This window comes from Lampetra fluviatilis, chromosome 6 (assembly GCF_964198595.1).
Source record: "Lampetra fluviatilis chromosome 6, kcLamFluv1.1, whole genome shotgun sequence".
Classification (NCBI taxonomy): domain Eukaryota; kingdom Metazoa; phylum Chordata; class Hyperoartia; order Petromyzontiformes; family Petromyzontidae; genus Lampetra; species Lampetra fluviatilis.
In genome coordinates, this window is record NC_136280.1 from 14,318,754 (window position 1) to 14,336,382 (window position 17,629).

The 17,629-nt window shown below is 49.2% G+C and overlaps 1 protein-coding gene across 1 annotated transcript; it reads left to right on the plus strand.

The window, feature by feature from the left end:
• The first annotated feature begins 4,137 nt into the window (after positions 1-4,137).
• FOXRED1 (FAD dependent oxidoreductase domain containing 1) lies at positions 4,138-17,156 on the plus strand. Its single transcript, XM_078857814.1, has 10 exons — positions 4,138-5,008; positions 5,965-6,075; positions 6,744-6,862; positions 7,373-7,467; positions 8,332-8,433; positions 9,559-9,617; positions 10,702-10,916; positions 11,738-11,867; positions 14,054-14,158; positions 16,154-17,156. The coding sequence occupies exons 1-10, from the start codon at positions 4,601-4,603 to the stop codon at positions 16,406-16,408; spliced, it is 1,599 nt and encodes a 532-aa protein (XP_078713940.1). The 5' UTR covers positions 4,138-4,600; the 3' UTR covers positions 16,409-17,156.
• The last annotated feature ends 473 nt before the right edge of the window (positions 17,157-17,629 follow it).

Here is a 17,629-nt window from a genome sequence, read left to right on the forward strand (position 1 = left end):
AACGCATGGAGGGCACCTGCAGTCCTCGACTTGGCGGGCATGGATTGTGAATCACAGAGGAGATCATCTTCGTGAGTGAAACACGTACCTGCGCCACCAGGGATCTTGTGGGATCCCTCGTAGTCGAGTATGATTTCCCTCCAGGTGTCACTTGTCTGTGTTGTTAGGTGGACCTGGCTGGCCATGGGTGAATAGGCCAATCCGTGACCTGCAGATCTTGGCACAGTGGGGGCACGGAGGGTCCATCCTGGAGCTTCCAGGAGAAGACAGTACAGAAAGTAGGCTGTTGACTTCTTCCAATATTTGAGTGTGGCCATGTCCGGCTATTTCGGTTTCCTCCTTTTGCACGCGCAAGTATTTCTCAGCAGCAAGGAGGTATCTGGCAAAACTTCTCTGACAGGACCCTCTTCATAAGTATTTAAGTGACTCACACGAGACTACGTCGCCCCAGCTGTGGCAATGTGGGTTGTTTGACTCTTGCTCAGAGGACCATCACAATGCTCACGCGAGCAGGGAGGAAACGGCGAGTGGCAACATAACAGGGCTGCAGTGTCGATTTGAAACCATTGCTGACAGTACACTCAATATAGGAACCTCATTTGCCAGTAAAAATATGATAATTGGTTCTTTACCCTTCTATCTGGCAACAAAATTATCAGAGTTATGTTCTTTTGTTTGTATTATGACTGCAGGTATTGCGGTCTATGCAAACATGACTCCTTGTAAAAAGGTGTCAGTTTTGTTGCCAGATAGAAGGGTAAAGAACCAATTATCAGTACACTCAATGTCTTCAGTAATTATGACATATATAGGCACACAGCTATGTTGCTCTGCATTATGTACATTTTCCCCAAAAATCGTTCACCACTATGTCATCGTTGTGAGACCGGTCCACATTCAAATGACTGCCTTGGGGATGCATACTCTGTGATGTGTCCTTCCGACAGATATCCTTCAGTTGAACAACAAACTTGGAGCAAATGGCCATTGTTTTTCTCGTCTTTATCTGGACAAATTATTTGGTGATTTCTGCTGCTGCGTCTACACAAGCAGAAATAACACACACACAATACTCAACTCATTTGTTACAACACTGTGGCCTTAAAAATGAAAAAGTATATGACAGGTGATGTTTTGGAAACAATAATTTCAACTTGTAATGCACTGCACACTCATAGAGGACGACTAAGAGGCGCGAGGAGGAACCACAGACAAGCGGCAAGGCAGACACATAACGAGCCAGCGCCAATAATACTGAGTGTTTATAAATGTAGGAGGAAACCGGAGCACCTGGACAAAACTCACACGTGCGAGGGGGAAACCCTCTATCCCATACATCCGGCACAGGTGGAGTCCACATGTTAGCTATATTGACTTCTCCTTGTGAGCCAGTGTATGACTAAACTTTTTATTTGACCATGTTAAGACCCACTGAGCTATATAGCTCTTTTTTAGAAGCGACCTGGCCACAAATGATAGCTCAACGAAGTGGCTTTTCATGTGGACATGTATAACATCCACATACTCTAAACGCGTGTTGATTCTAAACGTGGAGTGAAAAACCGGAAGACCCGGAGATAAATCCACACAACCATGGGGAGAGAGATCACGCAAACTACAAATATATAGTGACTTTGATTGTCACTGTGTGGTGCCGGGCTTACAAAGCCACGGCGGGTAATGTGTTGGCATTGTGTGTAGTCCGCTTACTGGGCGTAGTACCAGCCCTAGCGGGGCTTGGGTGAGCGCTGGTCAACGCGGAAGCACCACGTAGAGTGTGCGGTGCGGGCTCCAGTTGAGGGAACGAGAGGGAGCGTCAGCCAGCCAGGGTTACGTTGGGGCATGATACGCTGGTTGACCTGCCGACACGTGACCGGATGATATTGGAGGGGGGTCACCGATGGACGGGGGCCGCTGGGCGGTCACGTGGTCTAAAAGAGCTCTCGGGGAGCCTTCGGGAAAGAGCTCGAGAGATCTAGAAAGTGGGCGGGGCGAGGGACGGAGCCAGCCCCAGCCCAGGCCGATATAATGGGGGCCCCGTGTGGGGCTCGGGGTTCTTCTTCGTGTTGCTGGAGATCCACGTCGGGTAAAAGAAGCCTCTAGCCACGCGGTCCGGGACCCAGCTTGTGGTCCGGGCCAGGATAGCGAACCGTGTCTAGTTCTGCTGTAGCGTGGCTAGATGAGCATTCAACACCCAAGTGTAGGTTGTGTTATGTCATGTTGAGTTACTGAAATAAATAGTGTTGCTCCCAAGACGTCTGCGACTCAGTTGGACTCACTACATATATAACAGATCGAAACCAGGACCTCCTGTAAAGCAGGCGAGGTAGTTAAAACCTCAAAGCCCATGGATAAAGGAGTTTCACAACATGTATGCGATCCACCAACAAACCCTCTTCACAACACATAGAGAGGTTGAGCTTTGGGGGGGAAGGACGGGGTGGGGGGGCATTGTGAGCTAAGGCTCTGCACAAGAGGGCTCTACTCTACTTTATAAATGACAGCAGCTAAACTTCCCTCTACAGGAAACCCCCCTTGCCCCCCTACAAATGATTTGGGAGTCGGTAAGAGCTTCAAGGAATAAAACAAAAGCCACGTGACAGTGAGGAGGCAGCTGCTGTGCCACGTGGTGGCCAGCCAGATGGCCGTGCTGCAGCAACTTCCATTGTTGTACCTATGTTGGATTTTAAAATGTTGCAGGTTTACTCTCGAACACACCGGTGTGCCGAAGTATTAACTAATTGGCACGTTCTATTTACGTCACAAACCTTACTAATTGTCCGTGTCGGATGGTGGCGGGTTTAACGAGACATTTATATTTACGTGATCTAACCCCAAAAACAACTTTATTATGGATGACCTGTGTTCTACTGCAGCGGCATTATCCCACGTTCTTTCTGCATATCCCACACCTTTAACGAACCCGCGTGGCGAAGTGAAGTATGGTTAAATTAAAGCCTCGACGACCCGCAACGTCGTGGGGAGGTGCTCATCCAGCAGTGGATAATCCGGTACATTCAATCATTCGGCGATGTTGCTACTGCGTTGGCAGTGGTGCGCATATAACAAAGTTCCCCCGTGTAGCTTTAACATGCTGTTGGGGCAAGTGCCGTTTGCGAGTAGCACCTATGCGGCGGTGGGTGGCCAGCACCACACCCGGCCGTCTTTGTCTCCCTATAGTGATGTTTACACACTGCACTAGGTACTCGTTTGAGGCTGAGTCGACATAGGGGAGGCCCAGGACCGGTTCAGATAATCGTCACACCTCAACACATTAGTCAACAACACTGTGGCCTTAAAAGGAACAAAAACACGTGGTGACGTTTCAGGCAATGGCCCTCATATTTTGTTCCTTTTGAAGTCACTGTTATTTACAAATGTGTTGAGTCCAGCTCAGTGTAATCGGGAGATTTCGGTAGTGACCCTAACCCTACCACTGGGTGGGTTGGGGGTCAATACATTTAACATGGTAAGATTATAGTTTTTAAAGCGATTTACTTACCATTTTCTATACTTTGCACTGCTATTGTGCTTTTGTATTGTTTGTTGTTATAACGATCTTACCCCGTTCCTCTACTGGACATCTGTGAATAAAGAGCTTTATAGTTCATCGGATTCCTCCAGGATAAATATTCTGATTCTGGGTGGGTGGGAGGTTCAATAGCTTTCCATTGTAAAATACAAACAAAAATGTGTATCGATTTTTTAAAAGTCATTTGTTTGCACTGCTATTGCGCTTTTATATTTTTTGTTGCTGTGACGTTCTGACCCCGTGCTCAACTGGACGGCTGTGAATAAAGAGCTTTATAGCTCATCGGATTCCTCCTACAGTCGAAACATTCAAACCCAATGAGGTCAATGGGTCACGACCACGCCTCCCGCTCCGTGTGAAATCGTCGCATTGTGGTCATCGATCCAGGCAGCGATTTCCTCTGACTGACATCAATCGCAAATCCTATCCGGTGGTCAACATTGCAATTGTTATTTGATGTAAAGCTGGCTTAAACGATGTTAACTACCGTGTGTTTGCGCGGCAGCGTATTCAAAATGTATGATACAAAATGTGTAAGAAAAACAAGCAATCGAATCCGAATCGCGCTGTGCAAATGAGATTCGATTAACGATTCCGAGGCATGACCTGTCCTGTACAGTAACACACATGGCCGTTCACACGCGTGTTGTGTTGTACTGTCAGTAGCACACGCGTGTTGTGTTGACGTGTCAGTGAAACACACATGTTGGTATTGTGCTGTCAGTAAAACAGACGTGTTGTGTTGTACTGTCAGTAGCACATGCGTGTTGTACTGTCAGTAGCACATGCGTGTTGGTGTAGTGTTGTCAGTGAAACACACGTGTTGGTGTAGTGCTGTCAGTAGTGTACAACTAAATCACATCACGGCTGCAACAAGCACACAAACAACTACAAGCGGACAGCAGCAACGATCACCAACTTCACAAGTCGCAACAGATAACACAACCAGTTGCACCCAATACGTCAATAGTTTACATCGATACTTTAATGCGTAACGCGTTGTAACACGCATAATTGCGATATCAACATCCACGGCATCGATAACACGAAACCCTCAGCGCCACCGCCATGAGCTGGGCCATCGCGAGCGCGGTGCGCGGCACCGCCCGACCCGCCACCCCCTTCGGCCTCCTCCTGCAGCCGGGCAGGGTGGCCCCTAAGCCGGCGGGGCGGCTAGGCAAGCCTCCTCTGCTCGCGGGTCGAGTGTCCCGCCTTAGCTCGTGGCGACGCTTCCCCGCCGGCGTTGGCGATGCCTGGGACAGCGTCCGCACCAAGGTGGGCGCCCTGCTGCCCGAGGGCGACGTGCCGGCCCTGTGCAGCGACGGCAACCTGCCCGAGCTGCCCCCCGAGGAGACGGACGTGGTGGTGGTGGGCGGCGGCGTCATGGGCTGGTCCACGGCCTACTGGCTGGCGCGCAAGGGCGCCACCGCGCTGCGCAAGCGCCAACGCGTGCTGCTCGTGGAGAAAGACCCCCAGGTTGGAAGCGAAGCCCAGTGGTGGGGGGGGGGCAGGGGGTCGAGGCTGCTAAGGAGGAGGGGTCACGCAAGGGGTTGACCCCCCCCCGGCCGGGCCCGGAGGGGTCAACCCCCCCGTGACCCTCCCGTGACCCCCCCGTGACCCTCCCGTTACCCCCCCGGCCGGACCCGGAGGGGTCAACCCCCCCGTGACCCTCCCGTGACCCCCCCGGCCGGACCCGAGGGGTTGACCCCCCCGGCTGAACAGGCAGCACAGCTCAATTCCATTCTGTGTCCCCTCGTCTATGCTTCCATGCCTTCACAAGCCCGCACTGAATCATTATGATCAAATATTTAGAAAGGGCACCCCCAGTGACATTGCTGGCGGGGGATGATGATTCATCCTCTGTTATTATCCCACTTGAGTGATATGTGGACGTCCAGAATAGACGCCTCATTCGAGATGGTTGCTGATGTAGCCACCAACCGCATCGGAGCATCAACAGACCGATGCACTCAGCTCCTTCATGATCGTAAAATTGAGGACAAGCCACGGTGGGATTGTGGCCGTACAACCATCAACTATGGGCCGTATCGTAGACCCATAGAGACGTGGAGATAAATAGACTCGTAGAAATGCATAGAGACACAGAGATACATAGAGACCCGTATAAATACATAGAGACCCGTATAAATACATAGAGACCCATATATTAACCCATTTGCCTCTGATTAGCACGGTTGGCTATGTATGGTGTGACAGAAGTTCAACATTTAGATCGAGATATGTTGAAGATGACCTTATATAACACCACTGTAGGCCACGCACCGTCAACAGAGGAATAGAAAAACTACACAAACTCCTGAAGCCCTCTCGTCGTGGCTAGAAGACCTCAACATTGGCATTCATCTCTTGAACATATTGCTGCCATGCAAAAGAATAGCCTGAATGCTCTGTCTCCACGCTTTTGCCTCCAGTACAAGCGTGCGTCGTCCGTGCTTGCTGTGGGTGGCATCCGGCAACAGTTCAGCCTGCCCGAGAACATCCACATGTCCATGTACGGGGCTTTCTTTCTGCGCAACATCAAGGTACACAGCTGCCCAATAAAGATACGTCAAACTTAAAGCGAATTTGCGAAAATGTAAGTTTTTTTCCGCTTGACCTTCTGCGTGAGTGTAAAAATCCACCCGCTCATGAATATTAATCACGGGGGTTGCGGCATGTGGAGTGAGCGACCTTCTTGTGCGTTGGTGTAAATTTTCACGAGGGCATGAATATTAATGAAGAGGGGGGGGGCTCTTTTGCAGTGACGTCACGTACGGATGCAGCACTGTGCTGCGTATATTTATTTTTTACCGTCACTTTCTATAAAGAAACGTCATATTTCAAATTATGTAATTCAGCTTGACCTGCTGCGTTAGTGTCAAAATCCACCCACTCATGAATATTATTGAGAGGGGTGGGCCTCATGTGGAGTGACGTCACGTGGGAGGGTGGGCCTTATGTGGAGTGACATCACGCACGGGACACACATCCTTGGCTTATTATAGTAGTAATGTTTGTGTCAGACCGTTGACTTGTTCCATAAATAAGGCATATTTTCGAAAACTATAATGACCTCCAAATGACACCGTGTACGTACGGTTAGAATGATTTTCACATTTTCCCCTGCGAGGTTGCCCAATTTGTGGAACTGTCCCTTCCGTCGCTTTCCACTGCTGCTGCCATCGAGTCCTGTGTCTGTCAACTGCTGCAGGACCACCTGACCATTCCGGGTGAGGACCCCCCCGAGGTGTTCTTCAACCCATCCGGATACCTCATGCTGGCCAGCGAAAAGGAGGCAGCGAACATGGAGGAGAAACACCGCAATCTGCTGTGAGAGAAACTGTGGCCTGCAGAGACAGGCAGTGGCCGCGTGGCCCAGCACAGGGCCTCTCCCGTGCGTGGCTGTGGCTGCTGCAGGGGACTTGTGTGTGTGCTGCGTTGCCCCCTCGAGTTAACGGTCTTGTTTCTGCGCTGCCGTTGATGCAGAAATGCCTTTATAGTGGTCCGTAGAACGTTACTTCAAGATGGTTTAGATGAGTTTTTTAAAAAGACAGGACGAGTTAAATTGCCTCCCTGCCCAAATGGGCATTGAACAGTGCTTGCCTTACTGAGCTAATAGTAGAAGAGTTTACATTCCAGTGGCAGATGCCAGTTTGTTGATTTGGTGATTCACTGTTGATTTCCCACAAATTACATAATCACTTATCACCTGAACCCCATGAGATGACGATAGGCTGAGTAGACTTCTGTAAAATATTTGTTATTATTAGTTTATTGCGGCACCGAGGAAACTACGGGGCTGGTATGCGTCGCCTCACCAAGCTGTGTCGGTGCTCGCAGGAGAGAGAACTGCAAGGTGGATCTCCTCTCACCTACCCAGCTCAAGACAAAGTTCCCCTGGATCAACACAGAGGGAATCGCCTTGGCTACATATGGTAATGCACTGCCTGCTTTGCTTGTAACAAGTTCATCAGTCCACTGATTAACATTGATCCTGGAACATGTGGTATGGTCACCAATAATCTATAATTCATGCAAATTGTATGTCAAATATTTGACATTTTGACCTTTCGACTCATGGAATGGCTGAAACAAAAACAAGAAACAATACAAATGATAATGTAAACATGCAACTTTTTTTATTCATACTCTGCATCATGACCCCCAAGTGCCGATAGCTGCCCCACCGGTGACCCTCAAACGTAACAGTCAAATGGCGTGCAAGGGCTGGATCGTTACGCATGCCAATCAGCAGTCCAACTGTCCCTCCCCGCAGCCCACTCAACTTGGTAACTTAGCAGTCAGCCAACTGGCTGCTGGGCGAGTTTGTTAAACAGTAATATGTTGCAGAATTAATTTAAATCGACAAATGTATCCAGGAAAGCCTCACAAAGTCTCACGACCCTTTTTTTAGGAGGGTTCTCTTCTCCTGATTACATTTTTAATGACAGTTTGCATATATGCATGCCGGTGTCAGGGTCCAAATTTGGCAAATGTAATTAATTACAAATTACTTGGGAAATGCCACAGAGCTACAACAACGCCTGCTCCTGGCAGACTAATTCCCTCATTCAGGCTGGCGGTGCGTTCACCGTGTGCCGCATGGGGTCAGCTGCCACCAGCAGTTCTCTCGGCTAGATGACTGCAGGGCATTGGCGTGGTTGCGATGAGACATTGATGCAAGGCGCTTTGAGTTGTCGAGGCATTTAATCAACGCGCCCTATGAATGCAATCGTCATCCCCAATGGGAACTCGCTGACGGTGATATGGCTGTCACTACGGTGCGGTGCCTCGGCCAGGACTGGAGAACGAGGGCTGGTTCGACCCCTGGGCTCTGCTGCAGGCGCTGCGCAGGAAAGCGCTATCCATGGGTGTCTACTACTACAACGGCGAGGTCACTGGTACGTCCCCACATCGCCGAGTAACTCTTCATTCGATTACACGAAGCTCTAATAATCGTAATCGTGCAATTTGTAATGCGCGCAATATTTCACGGACAAAAATGAACGTGACTCTTGAGGCGCACAGTCAAGCTTAGGCAAGAGCCAGTGGGGCCTTTTAAGTATCTAAAATGTTGGCACTCGAAATATATTTCTACAGAAGGATGTTGCATATAAGCTCGACCCAAAGTGACCAATGTAGAAGTAATATAAAGGTTGCACATAGAAGAAGACGATGCAGGCAGTGATGAGAAGGAAACTGGCACTAATTTGGACAGATATGTAGGATGGACAACAACAAGAAAATTTAAAGTGTGTTGTTTGGAAAAATGGAAGGAACCGGAAAAAGAGGAAGATCTAACAGAGAATGGCTTGATGACGACATCACAGATTGGTGCTAGAAAGATGTGGCACTACCTGAGGATTTTGGTATAAGAAGTGGAAATAAATGACAAAATGTGCAGTGGACACCTGCCCATGGATCATGACGATGATGATAAATGTTAGTGTAGATTGAACGCTGCTGGGAATGTGCAGCGGATGATGGCCGTGTTGCAGACGGCGAGGACTGCCACAGAGAAACGACGCCCGGCAGTGCGGGTCCTGGTCCTTGGTGTGGCGAGAAGGAAGGGTGCGAGTCCACGCTCCTGTACAGAGTTCCACCTTGAGCTGTATCGCAGGGTGACAGGAGCGAGCAAACACACGGTGGATGACCTAGAGTCGAGGCGCGGTGGTGGCACAGGCAGCAGGTGATCTTGTAGCCGACTCTGCTGGGGCTGACAGGAAACCAGTGGGGGAGAGACTGGATGCAGGACATCTTGTAGATGACCCTGCTGGCGATGGTCATTGGTGATCTACAACATTATCCTCTTGCAGGAGATCACCAATGAACAGAATATTTCACAAGGTGCCCACACATGCCTGTTGTAGTGATATTTCTCCTCTGTTCACATGCCCCGGTTGGCTGCTTGCCTTAGTTTGGTGTTTAGAGCCTTCGTCAGTCTCACATGAAACCCGAATAATGGTGAACGCAGTGAGTCTCATGCGTAATGTTAGAAATTGTTTATCTCTATCCCCATGTCATAGGGTTTAAGTTCTCCAATTGGATGGGAAACAGCAGCACTCCGATCATTCACAAGGTCTATGTAAGTCTATTGCCTATCCATTCACCAGCTTACCTACCCACTCACCTGCCTATCTATTTACCTACCTACACACCTACTGATAAGTCAGCGTACCCACCTACCAACCTACTCATCTGCCTACCCATCTACCTACCTACCTGCGCTAGCACCCACCTATCTGTCCACCTATACGTCTAGCTATATACATACCCACACACTACCTACCCCCACTACCTACCTACCCACCCATCAATAATACCACCAACCTGCCTACTCTACATACTTACAAACGTATTCACCTGCCTGCCCACCTACCTATCCACCTACACATCTACTTATCTGCCTGCTCACCTTCATGAGTGTATACTTACCCTGGTACCTTCAGATGCAATTCCCTACCTAGCTACCAGTACTAAACTAAGCACCTCTAAACACACATTTGCATTATGTCCATACTATCTACAATTTTACAAAACCAATGCATTGGTACATACCGAATACCCACCTACCTAATTGTATATCTAGCTTCCTGCCTATCTGACAGTCACCAGTTTACCTATTTCTACATCAATCTACCTTGCCATCCACCGATCTAGCTATTTACCCACCAACACACATACTTCCTCACCTGCATACACACCTACCGATCTACCTCGCTATCTACCAGTATCTATCCACCTGTGTTTGCATGTGTGCATGTGGGGAGTGGTAGTGTAGCGGTTAGTGCACTGCACTACGAACCTGGCTACCCGGGTTCGATTCCCGCTCATGGAAAATACCAGTGACGATTATCTGAACCGGTCCTGGGCCTCCCCTAGGTCGACTCATCCTCAAATGAGTACCTGGTGCGATGTGTAAACATCGCTGCTAGGGAGACAAAGGGGGCCGGGCGTGGTGTTGGCCACCCACCCCCTCATGTGCCGTGCCGGCCTTTATAGGTGCTCGCTAACAGCACTTGCCCCTACAGTCTGTTAAGGCTACACGGGGGATCTTTGTCTTTGTATATACAAGTGTTTTTGTTATGCCAGTGCATGTAAGGGCGTCTGTGTGCATGTGTATACGTGTGTGTTGCGCTGTGTGTGTGCGTACATGCACGTGGGTGCAGGTGATGGCGCCCCACAGCCGCGTGTACCAGCCCGTGGACTGCTCGATGGTGGTGAACGCCACGGGCGCTTGGATGGGCCAGGTGGCGCGCATGGCCGCCCTGGGCTCGGACGCGCAGGGCCTGGGCGCGTACGGCCGTGTGACCCACACCCTGCCAGACACGCGGCCCGAGTTTGGGCCCCTGCTCCCGCAGCTGCCTATCGGGCCTAGGAAAAGGTGACAGTGGTGAGGGGGCGGCGGCAGGGGGCGGCGGCAGGGGGTTTTGATCGTAGCTACAAGGTGGCGTGAGCGGATGTGAATGTGAGGACATCTTCAAATAGTTTTGAGCACATTGGAAGCCGTGGTATTTAATGAGCACATCTCCATAGTCAAGAAATGTGAACATATCAATTCTCTCCGAATTGCAGTGTTGATTGGTTGACATACTCTGTCCGATCACTGGGGGCAGTAGGAACACTAGAGGCACGTAGCAGTCCTGGGGTGCGGCTCATGAATCTGCGGAGGCCATTTGAGGCTTCACGCTTTAGTGTTTTCTCAAGAGTAAAACAACTAATTTGAGAGACAAAATGGTTTGAAATTTATTTACGGGTTCTCTTTGCCCTCGTGAAGTTACGCAACTTTCTATGTATGTATAAATCACAAATTAAAAACTATAATGGCATTGGCAGCGGTACACAAGCACGAAAAATTAAACGGCATTTGTCATTAAAGACAAGATGATGAGTTAGCGACACGACTTCCAGAAGCCACCGGTTCAGTCTCCTGATGCTGCAGGAAAAAAAAATGGACAGGTTTATTAAATTCCCACCCCAGCCTCTCTCCACCGCCTCGCAGCATAATTGATACACAAGTGTGGATACACGTGATGTTTGGCCAGTGTGGAAAATTCGGCCAAAATAATCTTCTGGAGGGGGCAAACTTCTGCAAGCGTTGGTGTAATGAAGTATTTGCAGGGCGCTGCTTTTATCTTGGCCTGACGGTGGTGTAACTGCGGCGTGGTGATGCCGTGGTGGTGGTGCCGCCCGCCGCTGGTCCAGGTACGTGTTCGTTTTCCACTGCCCCGACGGGCCGGGCTTGGACTGTCCCCTCGTTGTGGACCCAAGCGGGGCCTACTTCAGGAGGGAGGGCATCACAGGCAACTACATCGGGGGCATGTCTCCTCCACCGGTACGCGCACATGTTTTAACTAACGCCCGTGCATTCGTCCTCATCGAGCTCGTGACCATAATAATGCAATGGAAGATGAATGAAACTAAATAAATGTTTAGTTCGGTGCAGACGCAATACTGTTACGAATGTGAGGAGACATCGGTCATTGCAATCGCTTTGTTCCGTTCTCCGACCATCTGACATTTCTCCGCGTCACTCTCGATCTCACTCTCTTCTTTGACATCCATATCAACCTCATTCTTGCAATTACCATCTCAGGGCCCTCCACTATTTACGTCCGCTCATCACCTCCAACATCGCGAATACTCTTGCCTGCAGCATCGTTGGGTTGCGACTCGACTACTGTAACTCAGTCCTCATCTGGTCCACTCTAAGCAATAAAAATAAGCTACAACGCCTCCAAAATCACATTGACCGAGTTGTCCACGGCCCCTGCAACCCTCACCCTGACTCCCTGTCCATCCTTCGTGCCCTTCATTGGCTGCCCATTTCAACCAGAATTATCCGAGGACCCGCCATACCTAAGTTTTCTGCTGACGCCTTACACTTGAATTGTAAAAATCTTGGCGGTGCGACACAGAACCTCCTTGAAACTCCCAGGACAAGGACTGTAATTGCTTGTTGTCGTTTCTTCGTTGTTAGCCTCCGTCATCTGGAACGCCATCCCTATTCTCATCCATAAAATAATCTTCTTCGTTCAAAAAGAATCAAAAAATGTATCTCTTCAGCTCAACATTTAATGGAGTCTCCCTGGAACCGCGCGATGCAATCTACACACTGAGCTCGGCTCCGAATTGCGTCTTTGATCCGCAACATTGCGTGCGTTATGAATTGTATTGTTCTTTTTAGAGTTGGCTATTTGGAACGTCGCATCAACGTTTTAAATTGCCTCTCAAATGACGAGGGTTTCCTGTCTGTTCAGCTGCTGTGAGAATGTGGGGCGGTTTTAGGCCTGAAAAACGATCCACCAGTTAAAATGTATTATTGTCAGATCTTTGAAGCTAATCATGGTTGAGCTTGGATGGTGCTTGAATGGGTGACCATTGCACCTACAATTAGCACGGTTGGCTACGTATGGTGCGAAAGAAGTTTAACATACATAAAAAACGAGCTGAAGGCTGGTGTGGTGGCTGCGTTGTCAACAAAAGGCAGTATAGCAATATCCATTTGCTATATTCGACTTCGATGCTTCTATGTGTATGCTCCCCACTTTCACCAACCCGCCCTGACCAGCGCGGTGAATTATAATCGTACAACTCCCACGATGTTGTGCGACGTGGGGAGGCACTCATCCAGCAGTGGATTAACAAAAAGGCCTGCACGTGTTGATGTACGATTTCCATCCTATTGGTGAAGGAAACGATAGAGATCAGAAAGTTCACTGTGATAAAGTTCACCATGATGGACCAAGTACTTTTGACTTTTGACACTAAAATGTCCTTCTTAATGACGAAGGAAGCCACAGAGATTATGAAAAAAACGGTTATGGTGAAAACTAAACCTATCATTTGTTGATGCTGCTTCCACTATATTGACAGTTGTGCACAAGTACAATTTACAAGTAAGTCAACATATTTGTCAATAACACTGGCCTGAAAGAAATCTATACGAGGTGACATTGTGAGAAATGGCCCTCCTTTATTTATGCGCAATGAAAAATAACCATTGCTCGAAACAGCACCTATTACATATATTAAAGCAGTGTTATTGACAAACGTGTTTATTTTTTTGTGATGGACAAAGCAATGTTTTGGCAGTGGTGGCTATGCACGTGACCTGTAATTCAGTACTGTGGAAACTCCCTTCCCATGGGCGTCAAGGAGGAGCCATACCCTGGCTCACCAGAAGAATGCCATACAACAAGTGGACTAATCTCCATCTGTTTCCATCTGGACAACGATAGAGTGTTGCCCCCCCCCCCACCTCTTGCACGCTTGGGTTTCCTAGGGATGCTTCAGTTTCCTCCCACGTCAAAACACTCATCAATAATTGGCTTTAAAGATCTTCAAATAAAAACCCAACACAGGGCCCTCTTTAAAAAAAGTGCTCGAACTTAGTGTGGCTCTCCAGGGTATATAAATTAATATTTTTTTAGATCATAAGGTTGGCGATGCGGAATAGAGCGTAGAGAGCTTGCGCCGGGTGAATCCGTGATTGGGGCCGGGCTGCGTGGGGTTGTCTAGGACGAGGAGCCGAGCGTGGACAACCTGGACGTGGACTACGACTACTTCCAGGAGAAGGTGTGGCCCCTACTGGCACACCGTGTGCCGGCATTCCAGTCGCTCAAGGTGAGGCTAGCACGCGCGACAAATATACCCCCCCCGTTTAACCTTTAACAGACTGCTGTTAGTGAGAATCTTATATATGTAATTTTTCGTCTGTCTGTGTGTGTGTGTTCACGTGCTTGCAAGGGATTTGGCTCTCAAACGGTGGGGTTTACGTAAAAAAATGTTTGCCAGGTACCACGCCGTAAGCCCGGCGGTTGGCAAGCGCAATTCCTTTTTTGACGTCCGTCGCCTTTAAATTAGTTAAATTACCGATTTAGTGAGATTTTTCTTTATTTAATTACTTAATACGTGCGCCCGGCCACACCAACTCATGCATTTTTGGTGGGGGGGGGGACCATGCCAAGTCACACGCGTTCGGTGGGGGTGAGGGGGAAATTTTGTTTCGCGTTAAAAATTCTACAAAAAAACACACAACGCTGCGGTACATTCTTCACTGTGTGATGTCCTCTTCTCCCCCCCCCCCACCCCGATGCGTACAGTTACTACTATGGAGTCCGTACATATTAATATAGCGTTTAGATAGTATTTTTGTTGCACGGCCGGGGGGATGGTCGGGGGCGGGGGGGGGGGGGTAGCAGCCCAGCCCCCAGCCTATTGGCTGGGCAATCTAGGCAAGGCCGGGGGCTCTGCACGGGACTAGGCCTCACCACACCACTCTGTCAGGTTCGTGGTTTGTGCTTTCCAGTCGATATATACTGCTATAGAGTCAGCATGTACTATTGTTGTGATAGCACGTACCACCACAGTCAGTATGCACTGCTGTAGTGATAGCAGTGCATAATGTCGATGTGTGTGTTAGTCAATGTGTGTGCGTGGTGTGTGTGTGTAGACAACTACTAATTTAAAATTAAGTTACTTATTTTAACAATAATAATGCATGTGTCTACGTCCATGTGTGCGTGCGAGTCGATGTGCGTGTCTGCGGTGATGTGTGTGTGTGTAAGTCGATGTGCGTGTGTCAGTCCATGTGTGTGCTTGTGTGTGCTTGTGTGTGTCTGTGTGTCAGTCGATGTGTCTACGGCAATGTGTGTATGTGTGTGAGAGTCCATGTCTGTGTGTGCGTCGATATATGTGTGTGTAAGTCCATATGTGTGTGTGTGTAGGTCCATGTGTGTGTGAGTCTATGTATGTGTCTGTGTGCATCGATATGTGTGTGTGTAAGTCGATGTGTGTGCATAGGTCCATGTGTGTGTTTAAGTCCATGTGTGTGTGTCTTAGTCGATATGTGTGTTTTTGTAAGTCCATATGTATGTGTGTAGGTCAATTTGTGTGTGAGTCTATGTATGTATGTGTGTGTGAGTGGATATGTGTGTGTAAGTCTATGTGTGGGTGTGTGAGTCGATATGTGTGTGTAACTCCATATCTGTGTGTGTCTCAAGTCGATGTCTGTGTGTGTCAGTCCATATTTGTGTGTAAGTCGATGTGTTTCTATGTGTGTAGGTCGATGTCTGTGTGTAAGTCGATGTGTGTGTCTGTCTTTTTCGCCCGGGCAACGCCAGGTGCTTACCGCTAGTCACCTATAAAGGCTGGCATAAAACACGGGGAGGGGTAACACCATGCCTGCCCGCCTTTGTCTCTCTGGTGCTTATTTGTTGCCACACAAGGTACCCATTTATGGGCGAGTTGATCTAAGGGAGGCCTAGGACAGGTTCAAATATCCACCACCGATGTTAGCTGCGAGCAGGAATTACATTCATGTCGCCGGGTTCGTAGCACAATGTGCTAACCACTGCACTACTTTCAGAATTGATGTGTATGTTTTAAAATCGTACCAGTGTCACAGCCCACATACTCATGCTGCATTTCCCATGACCACTGAATTCAAGCTGGCCTGGCTCATGAACCATGCAGGTTGGCGTGGTCCAGATTCCCAAGGCAGCTTTACCACAAACCACAAGCGGCAAACGTGTTACCGCTGCGTCGTTTTACTACCACCCCTCGTGGCTCACGTCCCATTGCGCCTACACATCCCTTCCCTCGCATTCCCACTGCCAGGTGCACAGCGCGTGGGCCGGATATTACGAGCACAACGAGTTTGACTCAAATGGGGTGATCGGCTTCCTGCCCGAGGTGCCCAACCTGTTGCACGTGGGCGGCTTCAGCGGGCACGGGCTGCAGCACGCGGCTGCCGCGGGGCGCGCTGCCGCCGAGATCCTCGCCGACGGGGAGCTCACCACGCTCGACCTGCGCCGCCTCACGCCCACGCGCATCCTAGACGGCGAGCCGCTGCTCGAGGACTATATCGTGTAACGCTCGCAGAGGGAGTTGGGTGCAGCGGTAAGGCTTGAGTGGGGTCTTTCTCAGGGCTTGGATAGGAATCGGATACATTTGGCGGTCCGCCACACGTGAACTCGCACCTTAACCACTTGTATCATGGAAAGATGGATGGGGGGGGCAGCCTTTCCCTTATGGCCGAATAGGGCTTCCAGGGAAGCATGATGACAAGTACCTTGCCCACTCTTACATGCCGTTTGATCATTGCTTGAGCACTGACGTGGCCCTGGGTTAATAGAAATAGATTTGGAATGTTATAAAAAGTGCATTCACCCATGGTAGATCTTGCCTTTACATTGTTTTGATGCCCCGAACTGTACTTAAATTGCATTTGATTTGTGTTGTTCAAATCCAGGTTACTGTGTTGATATCAATTCATTTCATATACGACTATGGGAGATTGATTCCAGCCTTGTCTTGTTCTCATGGCCTGTGTCATTTATGTTGCCTAGTTACCCTCTGAGAGCTTTGATTACAACGATGTGTTTCTTGTGCAAACTCATTGGTACGTGTCTTCCCTGGCCTTGGACATGTACCCTGTAATTTTGTGTTATCCTGACAGGTCTTCTGCTATAGACACACCGGGACAAGATTTTCCTCCAAAATTATTATTTATTTAATTGATTTTACATTGTGAGAGAGAGTGTTAAAGGATAAATAAATGCAAAATACAAGGTATGTGACTGGGCTCGTCCTCGATGTGACATGTTGCCTGCTGTTTGAGATCGAGGGTTCTTCGGATAAATTTTTACCGAGGCCTCTTGGTGGTTCTCTACATATTCTGTACCGGAGGCGTGAGCCGAGATCGACCCTCACACTCTGTAAGCCATACCTCCCAAGCACAAGGCTACAGATGCCCACGGTGCCAAACTAAAACTACACTTGGCACTGTAAGAGCACGTAGCGTGTACTCACTGGCAGCAGAGTCGCCCAGTGAGTATAGTTGGCCGCCGACAGCCAGAGTTGTCCGGATGGCTCTCCACATAGTTCAGCTCCTCCAGCTGTTGCACCCAGGTTTGGCAAAGGTGGCAATGGTGCACTTCCGGTCCAGGCCAGGCTTGACCCTACAGCCCCGTGCATCGAGGGTCAGCCCGAGGGTGGCATGGGCGGGCGTGTTGTTTGGTCGTCTCCTGTGACGGAGCGAGTTTCAAATAGCCCCTCTAGACATACGGGGTGTGAGTGATATAGGAAAGAAAA